Here is a 25,378-nt window from a genome sequence, read left to right as displayed (position 1 = left end):
GTGTGTGTGTGTTCCAAAGGCAAGCAGTACTACTGTGTAACAAAACCAACTATTTATAACTACTCCTCCCCATCCCAGAGTTCCCCATTCCTCTCCTAGAACCACTTCAGCTCTTTGAGCTTTCTTCTGACATATTTCCTCTTTCCAATAATGGGCTTATAATGAAACTTCTTGATGTTTCCATTTGAGGTAGCTATAGACTTCCTACTAGGTCTTCTTCCTACTAGGGAGATGTTTCCTTATATCCTGGTGTTTTTCCTAGAGCTGATAATTACACAATCTGTTTCTTATACAGACTCCTGTTTAAGGGTGTCTCCTGCCTTTGGGGGTAACTGGTGTCTCCAATAATCAAACCTTCCCAGGGTTTTGCAGTACAAATCAGCTTGTTTCTTGTTGGCTGCCCTATCCTGGGAGGCCTTTAGTTCACTGGCTCTGTCTGCTACCACTCATCTGCCTCCTTCCATGTTTGAAAATTTCACTGAAATCTTATTGTCATCTTCTTTTCCTCTTTTTTTTTTTTTTTATTCCTTTACTTTACTGGGATTTCAAGAGTCCCACATAGATAGTTCCAGAAGTTTATAATTACTGTTTGCTTATAGGCTAGTAGGGGTGATCCACAAATAGTTTGGAGTGATCATATTGGATTCGTCTTATATGAAGCCTATTAACAGTATGAAGCCCAGTAACAAGCAAATGGAAAGTGCTTGAAAAATCTGTACATCGCTGTTGAAAAACAAAGTCAGGTTCATGGTCAAGTCCATGAACATCAGCTGCCGAACCCCTCAGCCCACACCCAGGAGCCTGCACCTGGCCACAGGGAATCACAAAAAGAGTGAGTCTCACCTGTGTAGTGCTCATTGCCTTGCGCAGCACAGGTTAGGAGCTGAGCCATGGAGGAGCCCACTGCCTTGGATGTACTTCCCAGGTCTTGAGCACATTTTTCCAGCTATAAGAATATCCAAAGGGGAAGACAGCTTAGAAGAAAAGAAACATACACTGAAGTCTTAGCATAAAAAAAATGCACATCAAACGTGGGCCTTAGCTTTTTCCCCCCTAATACCAGTAATGCTGAGTAGGGTCAAAGAGAGGAAAAAGCCCATGTTTCAGAACAAATTTGGGTTCATGCTCCTGCCCTCTACTTCCTTCCCCCACATGCTAACTGTGAGAGATTGGGCAGGTTACTGAACCTCGCCATGCCTTGGTTTCCTAAGGAGATCCTAATGCCTAAGCTCAGAAAGTTCTCAGAATCAATGTAGGTACTCAACAAATGGTAGCTATTAGCATTATGCCTTTAGAAGCTAATTTAGAAAGTCTGCAACAAATCCTTAGCGAGAATTAATTATGCCTTGGCAGGAAGTGGGCAGTCATCCAGGGGTACCACCTTCCTGGTGTGTGGGACCATTAACATTGTTAATTTCAATCTTTATACTTTGAGGAGTTCTAACCAGAAGGAAATGCAATAGAAAGAGAGGTTTGCCGTGGTAAATGAGATTATGAAAATGGGCGAAGTGCTTGCTTCCCATGAATAGCACATCATGTTGCTTTGTAAAATGAATAAATAATTCAGAGAACAAAGTTACTGAAGGTCCAGGGTATGGATAATTATTTGATTACTAGATGAGGACAACATTTTGGAACAGAACCTCCAGGCACACCGCAAGAGTGCAGAAAGGCATCAGAGAGCATGTGCATTTTTTAATTCCACAACATGCTTCCCAAGAGGCAGTGCCTTCAAATAAAAAAGAGCCTGGTCCATTGCAGCCAACAATGTGTTATAATGCTGCACACACATTCCTTTGGGGAAAACAATTTTCTTAAAAATTACATCGTGTTTGTTGCATTCTAACTGACCAGTTGATTTACATAAAAGGCAGGATTCCTGTCATGTCAGTCTCTCTTGGGCTCCCTGGAGCAAGAGTTTGTAAAGGGTCATGCGGACCACATTACAAAGCTGCTGGCCCTACAGCCACTCCTGACTTCATCATTAGCTAGGCGACCTTAGGTGACTTAACTTCTCTGAGCCTGAGTTTCCTCGTCTTTACTACTTCGCAGTAGCTTGATTTCACACATATTTTCTGAGGGCTTGGTATGTACCAGGCATTGTTGCATGGTGAATTTGGTGCTTTTTAAGTCTCCTTCTAAGATTCCACAAGTTTTCAGTTCACCCAAAGAGCAGCAGTAGTCAAGAGTAGAAGCTCTCAACATGAGCGATCAAAAGCATGGGTTTTTGAGTCCTAGAGGTCTGCATTCAAACCCTGGTTCTACCACTAGCTGGTAGATAACCACACAGAATAGTGACAACCTACCTCCACACCTCTGGTTTCTCACCTGTAAGACGGGATTAAGAGAACTCGCTCATTAAGGTTACAACTAGATTGATTTTGTGTGTATACAGTGCTTACGAGGTACTTAATAAATGGTGGTATTTATTAGCAATGTTCAGTAATGTGGAAAAGGAGGTATGTACAAACGAGAAGACCTGGTAAAATCTTAGCCAAGAAAGCCCTGACAGGCCTCAGGAGGTACCATAACATCATCAAATTAGATCTCTGTTGCCATCATTCCACCGACTGTTGTGACTGTACTGTATTCAAGTTCTTTGTCATTGTCCATCCTAGTGACTTGCACTAAGGAAATGTTTTTTCAAATGACTATTGAAAGTATTTTCTGTGTCAACCTTAATAACATCATTGCCATCCATTTCATAGATAAAATATCTGAGACACAGAGGAGATCCAAGACTTATCTAGAGCTAGTAGAGGATATAAGCTGGAGCTAGATGCTAGAACTCCTACTTTTTAAAAATTTATTTAATAAATGTTTATTTATTTTGAGAGAGTGCAAATGAGTGTGAGCAGGTGAGGGACAGAGGAAAGAATCCCAAGCAGGCTCTAAGCTGTCAGCACAGAGCCTGATGTGGGGCACAACTCACAAAACTGGAGATCATAACCTGAGCTGAGCTAAGAGTCAGGACCCTTAACTGACTGACCTGCCTAGGCGCCCCTAGAACTCCTAAATTTTAAAATCTAGCTCCTCTAGCTGCAATGGACATTCTTTTTAAAAAATGCTGTGGGTTCACAACATGGGACTAAAACACAAGGATGTGTCTCGTTTATGAAAAGAGTAATGATCATTAACAGACACTTGTTCATCCTCAGCCAAACCTCAAGCCACACAACCATTACCAGAGGCCCCTTCAGGGCCATCTTTTACTCAACCCAGTGCTTAAATATGGGGCTATTTTAAGGCTTTGCCTTCACAATGTCAGAAATGCAAGCACACCAACTCCAGCTTCTAAAAATGCCTCACCATGATCGTACCATAAGGCAGAGTCCCACCCCCAGTGGGCTCCAGAATTTCCTTACCGTTTCCCCTGGAAGTGGTTTCAGTTGACTTTCCACAGCAGCCATCTTGGCATCCTGCAGTTCATTCTTAAGTGTCTGCACGGTGCTCAGAGCTGAGTCAATTTCCATCGGACCACAGGCTTCATGGGCCTGTCAACAGAGTTGGGAATATGTGTACCAAGGCTGCCGAGGAAAAGCGTCCCTATCACTTTGCAATGTACAAAATGCCTTTCTGGATGTACCCAGTGATTCTCCAACACTGGCAACAGGAAGCAAGTGGAGTAAGCGTTTCCTGATAGCACTTCCAACCTCACTCAGGACCATAGTCCTAACGTCCCGAAATAATCAATTATGTATGCTTCATAAGTGGATATACTTAAAGTCTCCTGGAAGCTATTTTGATCTGAAATGCATTTGCTGCTCAAACTAAGAGGATCCTTCTTCACTGTGTCCGGGTTCTAGAGACAGAGCACCACGCACAGTACGTGTCCACAAAGAGACTTGAGAAGCATGTGGTAAGTGAATGAAGAAGGAATGAGTGAAAGAACCCAGGACTATCGGGACAAGGCTTTTTCCACCTTATTGAATCTCTACAAATTTCTAGACTATAAACCATTACTTTTCCACAGTGAAGATTACTAAAGATTTTTTTCCCTTAGTAATTGTTTTAAGAAAACTATTTAATTCTCTTGATCGTTTAAAATATTGGTCTTCTAATACTTTGATCAAGTCCCCCCCCCCACATGTTAATAAATTATATGTGTATAATTATTGCTCAGTATGTCAAATACTGGTAAATCTTAATTTCTTTTTCTTTTTCTTTTTTTTTTTTTTAGATAATAGTGACAACAACAGCAGTAAATAGTCACTGATTGATTGCTATGTGCCAGTATTACAAGGTGGGGAAACTGAGGCACAGAGAGGTTAATTAACTTGCTGAGGTCACCAAAAATTAGTTGATGGCAAGGCCAGAATTTGAATGCAGGTAGTTTGATTCCAGAGCCTATACTCCTAACCCTTACACTATATAAAACAACATATTTAAAAGCTCTCAGTATCTTCCTCCCCAGTGGACAGTCTCGCTTGAGCCCCACTTTGAGGCTCATTGCTCCAGAGCAGTTGAGGTATGGATGACTCTAAGGCTCACTGAAGAAACTTGTAAAATGTACAAATTCAGGCTCTCTGTTCAGGCACTCTTATTCAGTTGCTCAGAGGTGAGGCCCAGGAACCTGCATTCTGAATGCTCCCAGGTGACTTCAGCACAGATGGTCCTTGGACCTCTGGTTGAGAAACACAGCTCAAGATTTTTTTTTTTTTTTTTTTTTTAACTGAGTATTATCCTAAAGCTCTGGAAATTTTTCTTTGGTGATAAGGCACACTGTTCATATCAAGAATTCAAATCAGCTTCTAACCTTCTTCCCTTCCTCATGTATGACGCCTCTTGTTTCTATAAAGGGACTGCTACAGTGAGGAAAAATGAATTCATGCCAGAATTTCATGCTAATAACACATCAAACAGTACAGTACTGAGGTCTATCGGTAAGTAAGTCCTAGAGACAGAAACTTACTAATCCCTAACTCTGTTCTGTTGAGGACCTTGTTAAGGTGAATGCTCCCATGTAAGATGTAAAAAGATTTCAGGGCAAAAAAGATACTATAAATGACTCCCCTGCCCTGCTCCCTGGAATAATTTTGCTGCCTGAATAGTTGAAGTTCACAAAATAATACCTGCAAGATGCAATCACTTATTGTGGCCTAGAATTTACCTGGCACCAAGAAACTGATGACTCCCTGTCTCCCTTAAGGTTGTGAAACATGGACCATTGCTTGTCCCAGGGCATGGGAGCGGGGAGCATGTAACCTACAATAGTTTAACACAAGTCATGTGTAACTGGAAAGTGATAAACTAAGTCTAGGCGACAGTAGCTAAAAACCGTAAAAGCGAATCCCCATCAAGCAAATGGAACGGACGCCTCTGCCAGGAAACATGCCCAGCCGTGTTCAGGTCCTGGGTCATCCACAGGTCACACCCAGAAGTAAGGCATCTAAAGCTCCATTCCCAATGAGCTAACTGCTGGGACAGGGTCCACTTGCCTTCTGTGAGGCGGTACGTAGCTCTGCCAAGCTGGTGGCAAGGTTCTTGGCACATTGGCTCAGCTGCATGGCTGCAGCCTGGTCGCTCACAGTGGGCACCGCGGCTTTGGCGGAGGCCACCATCTTGCTTCCAGGCTGTAAAGGGAGGAGCAGAAAGTAAGATGACACCTGAGCAGCAAGAGTCCGAGAGCACAGACCAAACAACCAAGCCAGAACTTACTTTCCTCTATGACAAGGAAGAGTAAAATCATCTAGACTATCCCTGAAAATTGCCACCCCAATTCTAGGGTCAGGACATTCTAAGAATGTTAAAGAAAAAAAAAAAAGAAAGAAAAGAAAGAAAAAGAGAAGGAAAGAGAAAGAGAAAGAAAAGAGAAGGAAAGAAAAGAGAAAGAAAACAAGGAAAAGAAAGAAAAAGAGAAAGACAAAGAAAAAAAGAAAAAGAAAGAAAAGAAAAAAGAAAGAAAAGAAAGAAGGAAAGAAAAGAAGAAAGGAAAGAGAAGAGAAAAGAGAAAGAAAGAAATGAAAGAAAGAAAGAAAGAAAGAAAGAAAGAAAGAAAGAAAGAAAGAAAGAAAGAAAGAAAAAGAAAGGAAGGAAGAAAGAAAGAAAAAAGTATGTGTCATTGAGAGGGGGCAAAATTAGGATACTGGCTTGAAATTCCCATTAAAACAGATTGCAGACAGAGTTTATTAAATACATTTCTTTGTGTTTCTTAGAATAGCTCTTTAATCTGTGTCTGAAATATACCTAACAGACTACTTTAAAAGATACAGGCAGACAAAATAAAACAAAATGACCTGTCACATCACATCTCACTACCTAGAATATAATTTCACTATGCATGGATGTCTATGTGCATGCATATATATCTTCAAAAATAAGATCATCCTCTTTATTCTATTTTTCAAATTTTTTGTTTCACATATTCTATATTTTTAATAGCTCTATAGTATTTCAATGTATGCATCTATTAATATTTCTCAATCCTGTGTTGTTGGGCATGTGTCCATTTTTTCCAGGGTATGATAAACGGCGCTGTAGCTAAAATTTTTCACACATTCATTATTTTCTTTGTATAGAACTTCTTTTTTTTAATTTTTTTTTTTCAACGTTTATTTATTTTTGGGACAGAGAGAGACAGAGCATGAACGGGCGAGGGGCAGAGAGAGAGGGAGACACAGAATCGGAAACAGGCTCCAGGCTCTGAGCCATCAGCCCAGAGCCCGACGCGGGGCTCGAACTCACGGACCGCGAGATCGTGACCTGGCTGAAGTCGGACGCTTAACCGACTGCGCCACCCAGGCGCCCCAACTTTGTATAGAACTTTAAAAGCACAATCTCTGGACCGAAGAATATATACACTTTTAGGGGTTTTAATACAGATGTTATAAAAATTTCTCTTAGTAAAGCTGAAACAATTTAACTGTCAGAAAATAAACATTAATGGCAGAAGTTAATACTTTTAATATTTAAATAACTCATGAGAATTCATTAAAAAAAACAGCCTGTGGGGTGTCTGGGGGGCTCAGTCAGTTAAGTGTCCAACTTCAGCTCAGTCATGATCTCACAGTTTGTGGGTTCAAGCCCTGTGACAGGCTCTGTGCTGACAGCTCAGAGCCTGGAGCTTGCTTCAGATCTTGTGTCACCCTCTCTCCCTGTCCCTTCCCTGCTTGTGCTGTCTCTCAAAAATAAATAAATGTTAAAAAAAAAAAAAAACTTAAAAAAAAAAGCCCAGCCTGAGATGTGAGTAGATAACTTCACATAATAACAACTGGAACATGAAATATTTAGCATTGTGACTATCAAGGAAATGCAAAAATCAGACGGTAAGAACTTCACTGAGAAATTGTCAACGAAGTATTTTTTAAATGCTTGAATTCCCAACGTGGAAAAGATGTATTGGAAAATGTGCTCCACGTACTGCTACATGGAAATTTGGATGCATTCAGCCTTCCAGAAAGACAATTTTACAACACGTGTGAATGAACTTGAACATGTAGCAACTTTCTGGTCAATTCTATTTCTACTTCTTTCTTTTTTTTTTTTTTTTTTTAATTTTTAATGTTTACTTATTTCTGAGAGAGAGGGAAACAGACAGACAGAGTGTGAGCAGGGTAGGGGCACAGAGAGAGGGAGACACAGAATCTGAAGCAGGCTCCGGGCTCTGAGCTGTCAGCACAGAGCCTGACACAGGGTTCGAACTCACAGACGGCAAGATCATGACCTGAGCAGAAGTCAGACACAACCAACAGAGCCACCTAGGTGCCCCCATTTCTACTTATTTCTAACTCTGCCTTATTTTTGTAACTATGTGATGTGTCTATGATAGCAAAATTCAAAGAACGAAAGAAAAAGGAAATCTAAGAGCGGCGATAGAGTGGGCCCTGGAACATGTCTACATGGCTCTATCATACTACCCTAGAAGCCTGCCCGCAGTGGGGACAATACAACTGGCTCCAGGCCCTCCAACCATCTGAATGAAAAGGTAAGCACCTGTCCAAGTCACAATTCTCAATGTCCCAAAGATAAAAATAAGCCATTGGCAATCCTACTTGTAGGAATTTATCCTTAGGAAATAATTCAACATGGGTACAAAGGTAGAGCGCAAATAAAGACCTTTATCCTATCATAGGTTGTTTATGATGGCAAATAATTGAAAACAACCTGTATGCCTAGGGGTGATAAAATAGCTAAACAAAGGAGAGCCATAGCTGTATGCTAAATGCTCATAATATAAATGTTAACATAAAAATCAAAGAGTCTATACACAATAAATCCCAATTAAAAAATGTATACATAAAATACGTATGTCTGCATGTAGGTATAACGTGAGGAAATAACATTAAAACTTTCGCGTTCTGTCTCTGCATGTTGGAGTCAGGACACTTGAAAAATTAACCCAACAGATGTATCACTGGGTCCTGTAGTGACAGGTTCAACTAGAAAGGGACAGGGAAGAACATCGCCTGATCACTGGAACTGTTCGAGAGATACAAGCAGACAGAAGTGCTGAGGGATTTGAAGACAAGAAGTAGGTAAAGAGGGAGTTTTCCCACAACTTTTCTCATTTTGTTTTCTGTAAAATGAATTTACCCCTTAGCCCACAAAGACTGCCGACACTTAACTAATTGTACAATCGGCATACGAAAAGATCACAACTTCAGAGAAGATGCACTCAACACTTCTTTTTTCCTTGTACATGGATAATAGCATTAGACTCTCTGGAAACCGGCAAACTTCGAGCTATATCTAGTACCAGGCTGTGCAACAACACTTGCAACTTATTACATGTTTTCCCTCACAGAGGAGAAATAAAGATGAGCCTCCCAAGAAAAATGGATTATGGGCTATCTCCCAGGGCAATTTCCCTGCATATTAGCATTTTGCTTTGCCAAGCTAAATCCACCTCTCCTGAAAATGGAAATTCAAAGGAAAGGCCTTCCAAGGTCTGCTTACTGCAAAAACTTCTCTGTGGCTGTGACACGGGGTAATTCTTCTCCTTAAGGATTAAGGGCACCTCCTACCTCCATGGGGGACTCTGAGTGTGACCAAGGCGAATGCTCCTGTTACCTGGAGGAAGTTCTGGCTGGAGATGATGAGAGCCAGCTGGGCGCTAAGGTCTTCAGCTTGGGCTTGGCTTCCTCTCACCCCCTGGACCAGCTGAGGGATGTGATCAGCCACTGCCTATAGGAAGCAAGGAAAATTAAAACAGAGCACACTCGGCACAGCGAATTACCAAAAAAGGGTGGAAAATGACACCAGTGATGGATGTTTTGGGGATGCGCTATTCCATGTGAGCAATGCTTATCACAAGCCTTGGATTTACCTAGCACTTCTAAGCTAGCTGGGTCCTTACCAACAACGAATCCTAACCCAGTGCCTCTGGGTAGCTGTTTCCCACACACGCTCGACTCTCAGCTCCTCATACCTTTAGGCACGGTACAAATCTCTATAAGGTGGTCTTAAAAGCATTTGCCCACTTGCAACTAATACCAATGTGGCTAATGACCACTTATAAAGCTTAACAGCCAAGGATCAAAAAGTCTCTACAATTCACAGGCAGAGAAACCCAAGTCACATTGTCCAACGAGAAGAAACTAAGAGAACTACTCAAGTGCCAGCATAGGTCAGTGCTTTGATTCCTCACTTAGCAGGGATGCATTCTGTCCATCACCTTTCATTGCCACCATGGGTCTTCTTTGATTAAGTAGCCCTCTCAATTCTCAAACTGGAAACCCCAATGCCCAGGGTGGAGGAAGAAGCAGCAGTTTCTGAGGTGAGACCACTTCAAGAAACAATTTCCCACAATGCCCTAGGAGACCAGCCTACTACCTTTTCTGGGTTTTCTCCTCAGTGAGCACTCCTCATCTGACCGACCAGGTCCTCAAAGGTCAGAGCACACAGTGACCACTACTGCTGAAGAAGGTCCCAAGTGTACCCCAGTCTGGCGACCTATTTTTTTTTTTTTTTTTGAACCCATTCCAGCAAAGGTTAAAACAAATATTTCCCAGAGATTTTCCTCAGATCCTCTTGAGGATCGCTGGCTCCCATAGTCTGGTCCACTCTCCCCTCTGCACTGCAAGCTGATCAACAGTGATTTCCTTCCTGACAGTGATAGACAGACACTGAGTATCTTCAGTCTCCGCAAAAAGGGGCGGGGGGTGTTTCATCCTGTAGTATTTTCCTGGACATGAGGAGCAAGCGCTCGTGAAGAAGGGTTTTGTCACCCACGCTGGCGGCTGAATTGAGGCTCTAACAGAAAACACCCTCTCCTCCTCTGTGGGGGCCTGACTCACAGAAAAACCCCATCTTTCTGCATACAGTCCCGAGGACAGGGTCTTACTCCAGTGCTGAGACTTCTCTGCCAGAGTACATTCGCTTCTTGGTGAGGGGCTGGCCTCAGAGAACCTAGACTCAGGACGTGGAGGGCTCTGGGTGGTTCTCAGAAGCAAAGGCATTTCTGAGGTGGAAATGGCGACACCACTCACAGGTGAACCGTTTCACAGAGGAGACGTGAAAAAGCAGACAGAGCGCAGTCAACTCCCAGAACCTTAACACAAATACACCTGCCCACCCAGCCCCCGCTGCTCACTGCAAAGACCTTTGGGAGACTCCAGTCAGGCACACTGCCAACACAAGGGCAGGAGCTATGCAATTCCAAGTCGTGTCTGGCACCTTTCAGGGGTCTCCTGGGAGAGCAGACCCCCTGGGCCCTCAGAAGTGGCAACAAAGGTATTCACTGTACCCTTTGCAATACGTTGGAGTGAACATGCCATCAAGGCCCGGGTCTCAGAAAAAAACATGCAACAACAGAAAGCCCCGAAGCACATCATCACTGAGGCCAGACAGGGTAACATCAATCCTTAGGGTGCCATCGGTGCAAAGCAGGAAATCAACTCTCCTCCCAGCAAGCACTGAAGCTGAAGGCCCACCTCTCACGGGGAAAGAGGCACTCTGGAAATTCAATGCTTCATTACTATTGCAGAGCCCTAAAATGGCCTGGTCATTGATCCTCCTTGATTCGGTCTCTTGAAAAGAAAGAAAATCTAGGCAAAGGAAAGACAATGCTGGAAAAAGCATCATACTCTCCTTCCAAACAGAGGGCATCCACTTATGAGACAAAAACCAGATGTGTGTGTGTGTGTGCGTGCATGTGTGTGTACCTGGAACACAGGAGCTGGAGCAAACTGCATTAGGGGCCCAGATGATTAGTCTTAACTGAATTATCTGGGCGCGTGGCCTTGTAATGCTATCAGGGGGGTCTCCAGCAGATCTGGTGTTCGGGCGGCTGCAACCTCACCTTGCAGCTCTGAACCAGCTGTTGCTGGGCGGCGGGGTTCTTGTTGGACACGGCCGCGTTCTGGGAGGCGGCGATGGTCTGTGTGGCGGCGGCTGCGGCCTGCTTAGCTGCCACCTGGAGGACAGAGCGACGGTAGGTGAGCGGGGCCATCGCACACACACGCACATTTATATCTGCCCTACCATTAAGAGGCTGGCACAGAACAGCTGCACGCGTGGAAGAAAGAGGACTCCAGGCCCAGACTCTGCCTCCTGAATGCCGCTGACGAGCCTCGTCTAACAATCGCCCTGTTATCTCCATTGGTTTACATTCCCTGGGACCAGAGAGAAAGACAGTCACACTTGATAGCTCAAGTTCCGGTGTTCATTTGTCTTTCTCAAAAAGAGAAGGGACCATTAATTCCATGACCACGATGGCATTGATAAGCGGCATCCAGTCTAAATGTTTTGGGGGAAACATTTTCTTCTCCACAAGCAGCAGAAACGCTGGTGTGCTCATGGCTTTCCTCTTGCCACCCGTGTGAAGCCTTCCTTCAGAAAGGCCGGGGCTTCCCCACCAGAGTACTTAAGTGGGTTTGCTCGCTCCCATCCCCCTGGAAGGAGGCTGGTTTTGTTTCTGGATCCACCAGACCATACGGAGGAATTCCTCAGACAGGCAGGTTCTTGGCCTCCAACCTCCCAAATTTTGGTGTAAGAGTCTCCTGTATGCCTTTGTGAGAGAAACTCGTTTTCTTACAGAGTTTGCACCTAGTGCTATTTCCTACCTCCCTCACCTCCCCCACCAAACAGATGTTCTGAAAATGACAAAATATTTCTTATTGCTCCATCCACACCTCTCCACCGAAGCCGGATCCCCATTCTTCACTCTTTCCAAGGTTCTATTTTCTACTGGAAGTCCTGAAAGAGTCACTGTCTCTGACAAAATATGTATGGAATTTTTAGCTAAAGGTCCTTTCTGAATATGGGCAACCCTTAACGCCAGGGGAAAAAAGTTCCTATTTCCTGCTGCAAAAAAAAAAAAAAAAAAAAAAAAAAAAAAAAAAAAATTTGAAATCTATTCAAGAATGCTAAATGCAGGGGCCCCTGGTTGGCTCAGTCGGTTAAGCATCCAGCTTCGGCTCAGGTCTTGATCTCACCGTTTGTGAGTTTGAGCCCCATGTTGGGCTCTGTGACGACAGCTCAGAGCCTGGAGCCTGCTTTGGATTCTGTGTCTCCTTCTCTCCCTCTGCCCCTCCCTGGCTCATGCTCTGTCTCTCTCTCAAAAAATAAATAAACATTAAAAAAAAAAAAAGAATGTTCAACTCAGAAAAGGCTTTGCTTACTGAGAACATGAGCTGAAGTTGTTTCTCGAATATACCGTTAGTGTGCCATTGAACCTAAATGTACCAGGTGCCTAAACCAACATTTCACATTGTTTCTAAGTCCCTTAACCAATAAACTAGATCGTCAATCTTGATTTAGCCTCCTTTATATGGGCAATGCCTTATTAATTTGGTTATTCTTTCTTTAAAAAATTTTTTAAATGTTCATTTTTGAGAGAGAGAGAGAGAGAGAGAGAGAGAGCGCGAGAGAGCGTGAGCAAGCTGGGGAGGGGCAGAGAGAGAGGGAGACACAGAACCTGAAGCAGGCTCCAGGCTCCGAGCTGTCAGCACAGAGCCCTACACAGGGCTCGAACTCACAAACTGTGAGATGATGACCCACTATGGAGTCAGATGCTCAACCGACTGAGCCACCCAGGCGCCCCATGTTATTCTTTCAGATAACTCTTGGCAATCTAAAATAGACATTCTAAGAAACCAGCCTCTTTACCCACCTCCAATCTGTTGACAATTTTTTTCTTGATAGCATTCTGGGCAGCAGCGTTGGTTGCCACACGGAGACCTTCCGCAGCTTCTCTTAGTCTCTGCTGCTGGTCTTCATTCTCAGGATTGGCCGCAGCCCCCTGAGAAGGAGAAAACAGAGATTCTGAGAGGTCCAGAGGACAGCACGCCACAGATGCTGAACTCATGCCTTGAATTTTACTTTTTCCCGGTAACACAAAAGATCTGGAAGAGAAAGCAAATGCTTCGAGCAGTATCTTTACAATAAAGATGTTCATCTCCTAACGACAAAAAATCTACTGGGGATGTTTCAAAGCTGTACCAGTAAACAGTAGAAATCCAATGGTAAAAATTAAACACTTGAGATCATAGCCTTGGCCATCCACGTAAATTGACTTGTGGTCAGCTATCCATGGTTTAAAAGGTGTTAACATAAATCTCCCCCATGCCCCAATCTCTCGGGGAGAATTTTATATTAACTGGCAGGACAGACGCTTGTCACTATGGAAAGATTTTCCTGTCTTGTGGCACTGGGTTTATGTGAACAGGCTGAGAATATACACACAGGGGAAGGGGGAGAGGGACCAGGGGGACTGGGAATGCCATCCCCAATACTATAAGGAAATGTTGTTCAGGAAAGACCATGCATAGAAAGACTGAGTTGGAAAGTATAGCAAAGGAGAAATGGTACTCAACTATACTTAAGTAATGATCATGGCAGGGCAAGAGAAAGGCACCATGCACAGCCCATGGCCACCCTGTGTTGCTGTAGGTTCAAGTGTCTGAGGAATGCAAATGGATTTTATTTATTTTTAAAGTTTATTTATTTTGAAGGAAGGAGGGGCAGAGAGACAGGGAGAGAGACTCCCAAGCAGGCCCAGTGCTCAGCATTGCGCCCAACGTGGGGCTTGATCCCATGAAGAGCGAGATCATGACCTGAGATCGGGAGTCAGACACTTAACCGACTGAGCCACCCAGGCCCCTCAAAATGGATTTTATTTGGATGGGTGGGATTCTGAAGTAGGGAAAAGACTAAAGGTAACGTAGGAAGAGGATGTAACTTCACTGCATACTAATTCAACCAAGACTTAAAGCACATCCAACCTTCCTCTCCCACCTGCAAGAGAAGCAGCAATCAAGATTTTTCTCAGTCTGGATGTTCTGTGACCGGTTCTAAATGTATAGGGATGAATGAGTTTCTTTTCATCAACACTTTAGGGTGATAATATTTGCTCATAAGGCAGAGACAAAAACAGAAAGAAACTCACCAATCGTTGAAAATCAATTTTCAAATGTCTCCATTTTTCAAATGGCCAACTTGCCAAATTGACCATTTACGAGAACCCGTTTGTTTGTTTTTTAACTATTTATAAAAGGGATAGGGATTCATCCTGGCTGCAACAGTTTTAACATCTGTGACAGAAGTGTTCTGGCAATCCTTCAAAAGGAATCTTCCACTCTTTCAAACTGTAACCACTTTAAGTAGCCTTGATTTTGTGTTTCAGTAACTAAAAAAACCTCTATTTTTGCATCTCACATGTGAAAGATTGTTTCAGCTACTTTTGTCTTCTTTTGCGAGTTTAGGAAAAGCATTTTATTCTTTTGGTCATCAGGTGTTTAGACCACTCCTATGCGAGCCTTCCTTTGGTATTTTGAGCAGCAGAAAACCATTTCTGCACTCGACTCTCAAGTGGGCATCTGGATCCTTCCTTAGCAACGTCTCTTTCATGAGGAATGTACATTAGATATGCGGTACTAATCTTGGTCTGGAATCTTAGTTACTGATTATGAAATGTATTTTTTTCTACACATTAAATATATTTCTTGGAGCTCTAACTATAACAGGTTCTTCAGCTTTGAACAAAATCCAGCAAATGAAAATAGTGTCGTGAAGACAAAGTCACCACACTTAACTACAAGAATTTATGAAACCACTTAACATTGTCCCATCTGATATAAATCATTAAAAATAAATACCTAAAAGAAACAAATTTCTGGTAACTTGGTGCATTAAGGTCTGGTGAGCGTTGTGCGTCTAGAAACCAATGTGCACTCTGGCCCTGGCTCAATCTTGAGTATGTGATGGTAGGCAAAAACTTTTTGAGTTTTAATTTTCTCCTTTGTAAAACAAGGGTTGATTAGATTTTACAATAAGGTTCTTTTCAGTCTATCATTTTTTTGTGAATGTGAAGGTTTGCTTAAAATAGCTATGTTTAAGGGCACCTGGGTGGCTCAGTCAGTTAAGGGTCCGACTCTTGATTTCAACCTAGATCATGATCCTGGTCTTGAGATCAAGCTCTGCATCCACGATGAGCAAGGAGCCTACTTGGGATTTTCTCTTTCTCCCTCTGCTCCACTCCCCTAGTTGCTTGCGTGCTTGCATTCTTGCTTTCTCTCTCTCTCTCTCTTTCTCTCTCTCTCTCTCCCTCTCTCTCAAAATAAACAAATAAATAAACTTTAAAATAGCTATGTGTAGGGGTTCCTGGGTGGCCCAGATGGTTACGTGTCTGACTTTGGCTCAGGTCATGATCTCGTGGTTCACAAGTTCAAGCCTGGTGCTGGACTCTGTATTGACAGCTTGGAGCCTGGAGCCTGCTTCAAATTCTGTGTCTCCCCCTCTCTCTGCCCCTCCCCCGGTTATACTCTGCCTCTCTCTCAAAAGTAAACAAACATTAACAAAATTAAAAAAAAAAAAGAAGAGCTATGTTTAGACTTAGAAATACAAGGGGCAGAACTTGTAAAAACCATAAAGAAATTAACCACTGCACGAAACCGTCATATATATTTTTGGCTAAAAGGGATGGTTAATGGCCTAACTTCTCAGCTGAAACAGGGCTCAGGGGACAGAGGAAGCAAGTTCAGATGCTGCCTCTCCTTGGGTTACTCTTCATCCTATTCGTGTTACCTCCAAGAAATCACAGTCCCTCAGGAACTACAAGGGTGAGTCAGTCGAGGAAGGTCTACGTAATTCACTGTGTGTCATAACATATTAAGAATTCACATACAAGGTATTCTATTGGAGGCTGGGGAGATAGGATAAGATGTGGAGACTTTCAATGAATCTTACATGCATAGAAACACATTAAACGTGTTATCTGAGAGTATGAAACTGAAGATGCTTTTTATTTTATTTATATTCATATGCATTTTCTATCATTTCCACCACAAACATATGCTAGTTGCCTAAAAACCAAAATGGAACATAGAAAAATACAGCCTTATCCATTTAATACAGTTCTCACCTAGCGGTAGGCATCAGAATCCCTTGTGGAATATAATTTTGCACAGTCCCACCAGTGACCTTGTGAATCAGGAGGGGTGGAATGGAGACACGTTCCATTGTAAGGTTTCATGGGCAGGGCGGAGCGGGGAAGGGGGGAGGGGGCTCTGAAACAGAGCCCTGGGATAAGAATCACTGACTTTTAGAAGCATCATGCTAATGCATTACCGTCAAAAAGCAGAAAAGCTGACTCTTAACTCTTCATTCAAGCTGTTATATAACATTCAAGACTGCTACTGGCATTTGAAGAACAGTGAGGCAGGAAGCACTCTACTATGTAAAATCTTGACAGTTTAGTTGAGAAGTCAAATGGAGGGCAAAGTAATACTAAGGTTGCGGGCAAAAAACAGGCCTAAGTGAATCTGCTGTTCAAGGTCTCAAGTTTAAATTCACCACCATTTGCAATAAGCCGATGGCGATAACCCAATGGCGAGAGAGTGCGCACTAAGCAGGAACTGTGTTGGCCACAGCTGAGTCAGCCCTGCTCCGCTTAAAGACTGTTATTCTCGTGTCCCATGCCCTTCTCCTTTCCCACTGGAACAAGGTTAAATGTTACAAAACCATATAGGTTTGAAACAACAAAAATGCACACTCAGCTGACCATTCTTTATCTTCAGGGCACCTTCCAAATCCTAACTCTTAATAATGTTCACTTTTCAAAAGAACAGATCCAACATGATACCTTTGCAGCTTCCACCATGCGAGCAGTGGAATCAGCCAAGAGTTTTGCTGCTGCCAGGAGCTTCTTTGAATTCTCCATGTCGATTTCAGCTTCCGCATCTGACCTCATGGCGTTGACAAGGTCTGAGGTGGCTTGGGCCAGGACCCGGGCCTGGCGCACCATTTCACCTACGGGATGGGATTGAGGAGGCCATCTGTTTGTCTGCTTTCTAAAGCTCAAAAGCAGCACACAGTCCAGTCTCCACTCCTCTAGCAAGAGGCACAGAAAGAAGGGAGACCACAAGTTCCTGTCCTAAGCAAGGCTTATGTCCTTAGACCCAGGACTGAAAATACTCCCTATGGCTACTAGGATCGTATACCCCAAACCCATCCAAGTTCCATCTTGAACAGAGAGGGGTAAATAGGACGCAACTAAGCAAAGGGGAGCTCTTTACAAACAGAAGGCAGGGAACAAAATTATGTGGATTTGTTACGTGATTTAATAAATATTTATCTAGTGAATATCATTTAGCTCAAGAATCACTGACCCAAAACTCCTTAAATTCTGCATAATGGCAAAAAATTATCTTTAAACTTTGAAAGAATTTGTATGTTACCTAACTCCAGATGAATAGTATCACAAGATCCCCTGTATCTGTGTCATTTGGCTTTCACTAATAAGAAGCACAGACCCCAGATTCATGCTCAATTGCTAAGATTTGTCTTGGCTGAGTTTTCCCTATCAATTTTCTGTTTGCTCACTCTTTTCTTCCAGGCACCAGTTTTGATCTTGTTATTAGTAGTTGTTTGGTTTTACTGTACCGTGATTTTACTGAAATCTACTTTAGAAGTAGGAAGGATGTAAGAGTAAACGTTTAAAATAAAACTACTCAAATGTAAGGGAATTTTTCCTCTCACAAAGGCCATTTGAGAAGGATGCCGCACCACTGTAACATTAAGGGGGAAACAAAGCTTTCATAAAAAATCAAAATGTGCTACATTCAAGGTATCGTGGATTGGATCCTGGGACAATAAAAGGGCATGAGTGGAAAAACTGGTGAAATCTGAATAATGTCCGTAGCTAACAGTTATGCACCAAAGCTAATCTAATTCGGACAATATGCCATGGGTGCCATGGGAAGATGCTAAAAATGAGGGCAATTGGGAAGGGTATATAAGAACTTTCTGTATTACCTCTACTTTTTTCCTGTAGATGTGAAAATATTCCAAAATAAAACATCTATTAAAAAAGAAAGACAACAAACAACAACAACAAAATCCAAATCGTGTAGAGTACTCCTATTTTCTTAAATCACATAAGGAAGATACAGAAAAGTTCAAGTTTTTGTTTGTTTCTAATACTTGCTATAAAATATGGCTCTGTGCTGACAAGGAAGTAGGGAAACAAACATCTTACAAACTACCGGTAGGGTCACAAAGTGTAGAACCTTTCTGGAAAGCAAGTCCATATGTAAAAAAAAAAAAAGTCGTACATATATATTGGCCCAGAAGTTCCACTAATTACATAGATCCCCAAAAGTAAACCAAGATACTTTTATAAAAATAGTTACTGTAATAATTTTTTTGTTAAAGCAAAACTAAGAAGCAAACCAAAAAACTTGGAAACCACCTAGATGTGCTTCAAGATCATAAGTTAAGTAAATTATCCTAGAATTCCATTCAGTAGAATATTATGCTGTCATTAAAAAGATGAGTGTATAGGTCAACGTGAAAAAGATCTGTAAGACACATTAAAAGAAAAAGGTTTAAGAGTATAAATAATGCAATTTCATTTATGTGAAAACAAAGCGCTATGCGCACATGCGTGCAAACACACACAAATATGTGACTGTAGGAAGATTGAAAATTTCTGGAAACGTAAAACAGAAATCAGTGAGTTGCCAAATCTGGAGATTTAGATGGGATAGGGATGGGCTGGATCTCAGGAGACTTACCTTTCAACTAACAGACTGAAAGCTACATATTTTTAAATTTTTTGTACATCCTGACATTTGACATGTTAAAGAAACCTTGCTGGCTAGAGACACTGCCCTGCTGAAGGCTAGCCAATTCTTAGAGATAGCCAAAGTCCAGCCAGGAGCACGCCTTTGATATGCAAACTGACCTCAGCTTAGAACCAGATCACCTCTATCTGGCCAGTACCCTCCTGGAGGCAATATCCCTGGCCTCAATCATCCTATGGCCCGATGCCAGGCAACTGAGGATCGCCTGTAGAGCACAGAGCCTGCTGAAGATTTTCAAACTAAGCAGCCCCAAGTGGTTTCCCCTGCCCTGCCTTCCCAATGAAAATCCCAAAAAAGAATAGAGCTTAAGCTCCTCCCCTCACTCCTGTCTTCTGCAACCTGACCAAACCCTTGTGACCAAACCCCTGTGACCCTGCAGGCATGTGGTAGCTTTCTCTTTGGGACTTGTGAGCAGAATACATTTTTCCTTCCAAGCTTCAGGCTTATCTCCTCCTATGGCTACCTTGACTTTACCAGGCCAAATCCAACATGGAGGTTTTTGACCAAAAGGAATTTGCTAAGAATTTTCTAAAAAGCCTAATTAACTCTTTAAGGGCTGCTATGGATGGGCAAACCGGGAGACTTCCATCTTTCTCCCAGGCTCAGTAACGAAGTCTCTGACAGAAGCTCATGACACCTTGCCCTTGCCAGGTGACCGTCACCTTTCTTGTTACAATGATGACCATCGGGGAACCCCAAGCTGACCCGTCCACCCAAGCATCGCCCCTCACCAGCATCTCCCATGGAGCTGAAGATGCTCTCGGTGACACACATGATGGTGTCGGTGGCCTGGTCGTAGCGGCCGATGGGCTCGCCTCGGCTGGCAAACTGTCGTACGTGCTGCAGGAGATCGTGCAGGGCCTGGCTGACCACGCTGGCCGCCGCGCTGACCTGCTTCAGGAGCTCGCTGTCGTCGGTGGCCGCCTGGCAGGCACGGACACAGTTCTCCACCGAGCGGTCCACGAGCTTCCCTGCTTCGATCAGCTGCTCCTGGCACACGGGGGAGCTGATGGTGGGGCTCACCACCTAGAGGGAGACAGGAGCAGGTCCTGGGCACCGAGGGTCAGCTCTCAGTCCCCACCCCGCACTAGCATTTCCACCGAGGCCCTTGCTGCTAGGGGCCTTGGGTCCTTACTCAGAGCACCAGGGTTTAAAGTGTACCATCACTGAGATTTCTTCTACCTCACAATTTCACCCTATCTTGGTGGTTTTTGATGCCTGACAATTGTTATCTTCACTGGTGATATGTAACTATAGTACGAACTACTTCCACAGAGAGAAATTTCTGGTGTTTATGGCATAGCTTCTCCTTTTAGGAACCTCTAGGTAGAGTCCTCTGACTTAGGATAACAAGACTAACAGGATTGTATTTCTTTTCCAGAGGTACTTGGAACTCTGTACCTCGCAGTACTTTAAAGAACAGGGGGATTCTGTCCATTTTTTTGTGGGTGCTTTAACAGTGTAGGAGCGATACCATCAACACATCTGCGTGACACTGCAAATCCCACCAGAGGATAGGAAATGGCGGGCTAAGCCAGTCACGGATCTATAGAATACGATAGGTCATCAAGTTGAGAAATGGACACATCCCGTCTTCTGACGCATCAACACGCAACGGTGCCGAAAGGATACGTGAAACCAGACAGGCCTGAGATAACCCCAGTTCTGCCACTTAATGATTTCTGTGGCCGCAAGCTACTTACGAAGCCTTAGAGGCCTCAGTTTCCCTTCCGTAAACTGGGGATGACATGCTGAACAAGGTGAAGTTTAACACCCGGAGTGTGCACATCGTGAGCGACAACAATGAACTCAATCCTGATTACCGCCACTCTTGCACTGTGCAGTGCAAAAGGGCTCCCCCAGATCTGCACGTTATTTACAAACCCATTCGTGACACTGTACTGCCTTCTTGTACAATGCGAGAACCCTTGGTGTGCAGGTGTAAACAGGACACAATGAGAATTTCAAGGGGGACACATGGCAGTTTCCAAGTAGAAATGGCAATGAGATACCGAGACGTCCCAGTGCCTGAGGACTTGGGGAAAGAACTTGGGATGAAAGCACAATTGGGCAGTTATTGCCAAAATCCGGTCATGTCACCTTGGAGACAACACCTAAGCGAGCTCTAAGCCTCAGACAGTTTAAACAAATTCTGCCTGTTTTCCCCCAGTGACTGGGGGCAAACGAGAGCACGTGACACTTTGACAAAAGGGCCAGGGGTGCCAGTTGGCTTACCTTGGCGCACGCCACCAGCTGAGAGGTAGAAAGGGCACATTGGGTGGCAGCGGCAATCACCCTGTTCTGTAGGACCGTGTCTTCAGCTACTTGGGCGACATTCTTCGCCTTTAATACCAACATGGCGGCAGCATTGGCTACAGCTTTGGCCAAACTCATTAAAACGTCCTATTTAGAAAGAGAATTAAAAAAACAAAAAAACAGGCATTTACTATTTTTTTTTATCACCCTTCACAGCCTAGAAATAAAATGCGGTGTCTGATGAAACATTTTATTGATATTCCATTTGAACTTTTTTTTTTTTCCAGTACTTCATGAGAATATTCTTTCCATTTATTTTTCTGAAATGTCAACTTACCTTAGATGTAATTCGAGAAAGAGACTTGCATCCTAGCTACATAGTCTCCTATGCATTAAGGAACAAAGATTTAAATCTAGAATAGGTTGATTTGAGGGGAGAGTTTGTATTTTAACCACTGATTCACATTCATGTACTTCAACACCGAAAGTCTTAAGTCTCTTGAATACGTGATTGATGCAGTAGATCAGGAAAAGCTGGAAATCTATCCAGATGCCATAAATACAACATACTGTAGGAAGGATAGAATTCATGGCCTCCAAGTCATCATGCCCTGCTGTCACGCAAAAATTTATCATTTGGATTTCCATTTTGCACAAAGATCCAAGCTACTATCAAAAATTCAGCCACATCTCTGCCTCCAGAGGGCAATGTTGGACATGCACAGACATTACCTACAGCTCAAGAGCCAAGGAGTGCTCTGAACGTAAGTTATTCTCAGGGTTCTGTAGTCTTCTGGACAGGGATTAAATTATTATGAAAAGTGGAAAGGGAGCCTACATAAATAAACTAGCTATAAGCTACGACCTCATTGAAGATGCAAGGAGCTTTGAGCCTTTCTGTATCAGTTCATGCTTCAACTCAACAAAAAGGCACTCTGTCTGCAGGGTGGAGAATCCTTTGATTCAGCCCACCAGATTTGTCACCCATCTGTGTGGCCTGAAGAATAATCACTGTTACATTTAATTTGCTTCCTTTCTTTGAATAGTGAAGGTAGTTTATTTGGTTTGGAAATGCCTTCCCAAACATATCCCAAATATATGAGCCATTTTTATTTTGAACGAACATGTCCAGGCTTTCTCCCAGAGGAAATGTGGTCAGTAGTCTTTATTAATTCATCAGATAATGAAAAGCACTTTTGATTCTGAATGCAAAGGGCACCCAAAGAGTCTTTACAAGAAGACATTTTACAGGAAGATATACTGAAAGGGGTGTTCACCCTGTACAATTTTACACAGAGCAAACACTACATGCTATCCAGGCAAATCAGAAACCCATAAAATGACCACATACGCAGATTTTAAAATGGACAAAAACAAACAGTCTTAAAGGAACAGTTTAGTTCAGTCTTTATCTTTCTTTTTTTTAAAAGGTTTGTTGAATGTCCAAGGAAAAAGCAAAGCCTGAGGTGCCAAAAAGTGAAGATGCTTTTGGGATCTGACTGGCACTTGTTGGCCACATAACTTTTGGAAATTGCTCCCAACATGGCCCAAGTTACAGTTCTTGAACACCTATTTCAATGCTCAGTGCACACTCAACTTGAATGTCACAAATTATTCACAAGATTAAAAAAAAAAAATCTTTCCAAAGTAGGTCACAGTATTCTTTCGCTTGATATGAATTCGTCTTTTCACACAGGGACCAAGATTTGGTCATGTAGGCTCACGATTGTTCTAAAGGGCTTTGTTAGACTCATTTAAAGAAATCCTGTTCTTCCTATTAATTTTGTCCAAAAAAAATACAGTTAGAAAAAGAACGTGATACTACAGCTACAGTTGCTGACAAGGCCTTTGTCAAACCTTTCAACAAGACCCCTATTATGTAGCCCGTGTAAAATAAATCTTTGTTAACTCTGGGAACATGCAGTACATTGAGAACCCAAGAAAAGCTCTGAGATAAGATCTCAAGAATCAGAAAAATAGTGCATAAGAAATCCAATGTCAGAAAGCCAGGGGCTACTCATAACTCCAAGAGGTTACAGGATCACCTTACTACACTGATGTTTGCCTAGAGACCTTACAGAAATGGAAAGCAGTAAAGTAAGGCCTTTCACTGGTAAGAAAGTCTGCAGGACCTTACTGTGAACGTGAACCTGCTTTCCTAGCACCTCTAAATAGAAACAAACGACAGGGATCAGAGTTGGCATTTATACGTGACAGTGTAACAGTCTGCCAAAGAGAGAAAGAAAAGAGAGAAAGCCTTCAACAATACAAGGATGCATGAAAGATCTCAGGAAGAACTGTGACTTGCTTCTCCACCTTGCCAAACACTCTGGGGAAAGCAGTAATATTTTTGAGGAAAGAAAGTTGACCACCTCAAGATAATTAAGCCTAGTACACCAACAGCTGAATCTCATACCCAATTCCTAAGTAGGTCCCTGCCTACCAAGAATTACCTGTGCTAATAAAACAATCAATGCCCAAGACAAGCGCAGTTGGGGGGTTTAGCCAAGGCCAAGGCAGGATAGGGTGTTTGCTTGAATTTAGTGGGATATATTTATGTGGTCTGGAGTAAATTCTCTTTCAAGTTAGTCTTACTGGCCATCCCAGCCTAGAAATGGCTTCCAAGAATACTGCTACCACCCATTATGGGTCTCACCCTCCAGCATGACTTCAGTGTTTAAGCACTGGCTGTCTTATTGCATTGTAGATAGAACATGAATGAGTCCTATGATCCCAGCATCACAACTATGTGCAAAGTAGTAGACAGCTACATCTACAGATGCAGGTACACGTTCCACGTATCCCAACATGTACAACCCTGTCTTAGTGTAACTGATGCATCTTGTGTAGATGCAGTTTGGTAGTTCCGGATGAAATGGCAAGCTGAATCGGCACTCGTGAATTAAGAAACTTGAACGCTACTGTAAAGCTGAATGATCTTTTTCCTCTGAATGCTGTGTAATTCCCTGACAGTAAACCTGACATGGGATTTGGAATAGGGTCTCTTCCAGAGAACCTGGGCTCGAACCATTAGGTTTCAGTAGAATGGAGTTATGTACTACTCAAAATGAGGACGTCAGAGAAGGAGAAAGGCATGGAGGGCATGTGCCCACGAGTATGTGAGAAGCCCAGCTCATCGTAGCCCGAAGCTCCCCTCATCTGTGGTGGCTGGAAACAGAGGCAGACAAGCTGAGCTCCAGTCTGAGCTGGCAGCACATCAAGCCAGCTGCCAACAGTGGCTACAGCTGTGCACCAGAGGACAAACAGCACATATCCTTGGTATTGAACAAGAGTGACAAAAAAAAAAAAAAAAAAAAAAAAAAAAAAAGGCTTTCCCGTCATGCTGGTTTGGGCTACAACACAGACAAGAGACCCACCTTTGGATACAAAGAGCGGGGGCACCAAAGCTACCTGTGAGTGCAGTGTATGGGAGTCCACACTCTCATTCCCATGGGGACTCTGGGCTCATTTACTTAAAAACCGCTCCCAGAAGATGAAACAAGCCTGGCCATGAGTCGATGATTACAGAGGTTGGATGGTAGACACAAGGGAGTTCAGGACATTATTCCCTCCACTTTTGTGTTTAATGAACGCCCGGCATCCAGACTAGCAAGAATAGCTAAGTAAGTGCTTTACAGTGATGATGCGGGATACGTAAGTGAAAGGAGTTTTTTAGTTAAAAATTTCTTTAAAAAAATTAACAGTGACCTCATCCCCAATGTAAGCCATCTCAATCTTATTCTTGACAGCCCACTGAAGATCTGGTTTTTCACACATTCTCCCCATTTGGGTCTAGACCATCGCTTAGACTCCTTTCCAAAATTATGGGTCGCAGATATCTTACTTGGAATCGCTCATCAGTCTCATTCTCTCCGATCTGTCTCAGAAGATCCCCACTGGCTTGTCCGATGCTTCCAGCAGCAGTCAAAACTGTCTGTCGAGGCTACAACAAAGAGCACACACTGGTTGGAAAGAAAATGCGGTTCCTCCAAAGTGCCATCAGACAGCTAACCCCTCAGGATTGGCTCACCTACAAGAGAGTCTCAGACCGTCTGCCAGATGGGAGACCTAAATATCCTGGTATAATCTGTGCAAGGAAG

The 25,378-nt window shown here is 43.1% G+C and overlaps 1 protein-coding gene across 1 annotated transcript in view; it reads right to left on the bottom strand.

Annotated features, from left to right (window-relative positions):
- TLN2 (talin 2) overlaps positions 1–25,378 on the bottom strand; it is a 438,278-nt gene that overhangs the window by 124,663 nt on the left and 288,237 nt on the right. Inside the window, exons 19-28 of the mRNA XM_086710846.1 lie at positions 25,123–25,221; positions 21,258–21,425; positions 19,754–20,048; positions 17,021–17,187; positions 13,052–13,180; positions 11,240–11,353; positions 9,010–9,123; positions 5,439–5,573; positions 3,366–3,494; positions 844–946 (exon numbers count right to left, since the gene is read on the bottom strand). Coding sequence (XP_086566972.1) covers positions 844–946; positions 3,366–3,494; positions 5,439–5,573; positions 9,010–9,123; positions 11,240–11,353; positions 13,052–13,180; positions 17,021–17,187; positions 19,754–20,048; positions 21,258–21,425; positions 25,123–25,221 — 1,453 coding nt within the window. The remainder of the gene's footprint in view (positions 1–843; positions 947–3,365; positions 3,495–5,438; positions 5,574–9,009; positions 9,124–11,239; positions 11,354–13,051; positions 13,181–17,020; positions 17,188–19,753; positions 20,049–21,257; positions 21,426–25,122; positions 25,222–25,378) is intronic.

Source organism: Puma concolor, chromosome B3, assembly GCF_028749965.1.
Source record: "Puma concolor isolate L17-30 chromosome B3, mPumCon1.1.hap2, whole genome shotgun sequence".
Lineage (NCBI taxonomy): Eukaryota > Metazoa > Chordata > Mammalia > Carnivora > Felidae > Puma > Puma concolor.
The sequence above is the reverse complement of the archived record's forward strand: the minus strand, read 5'-3'. Positions and strand labels throughout refer to the sequence as shown.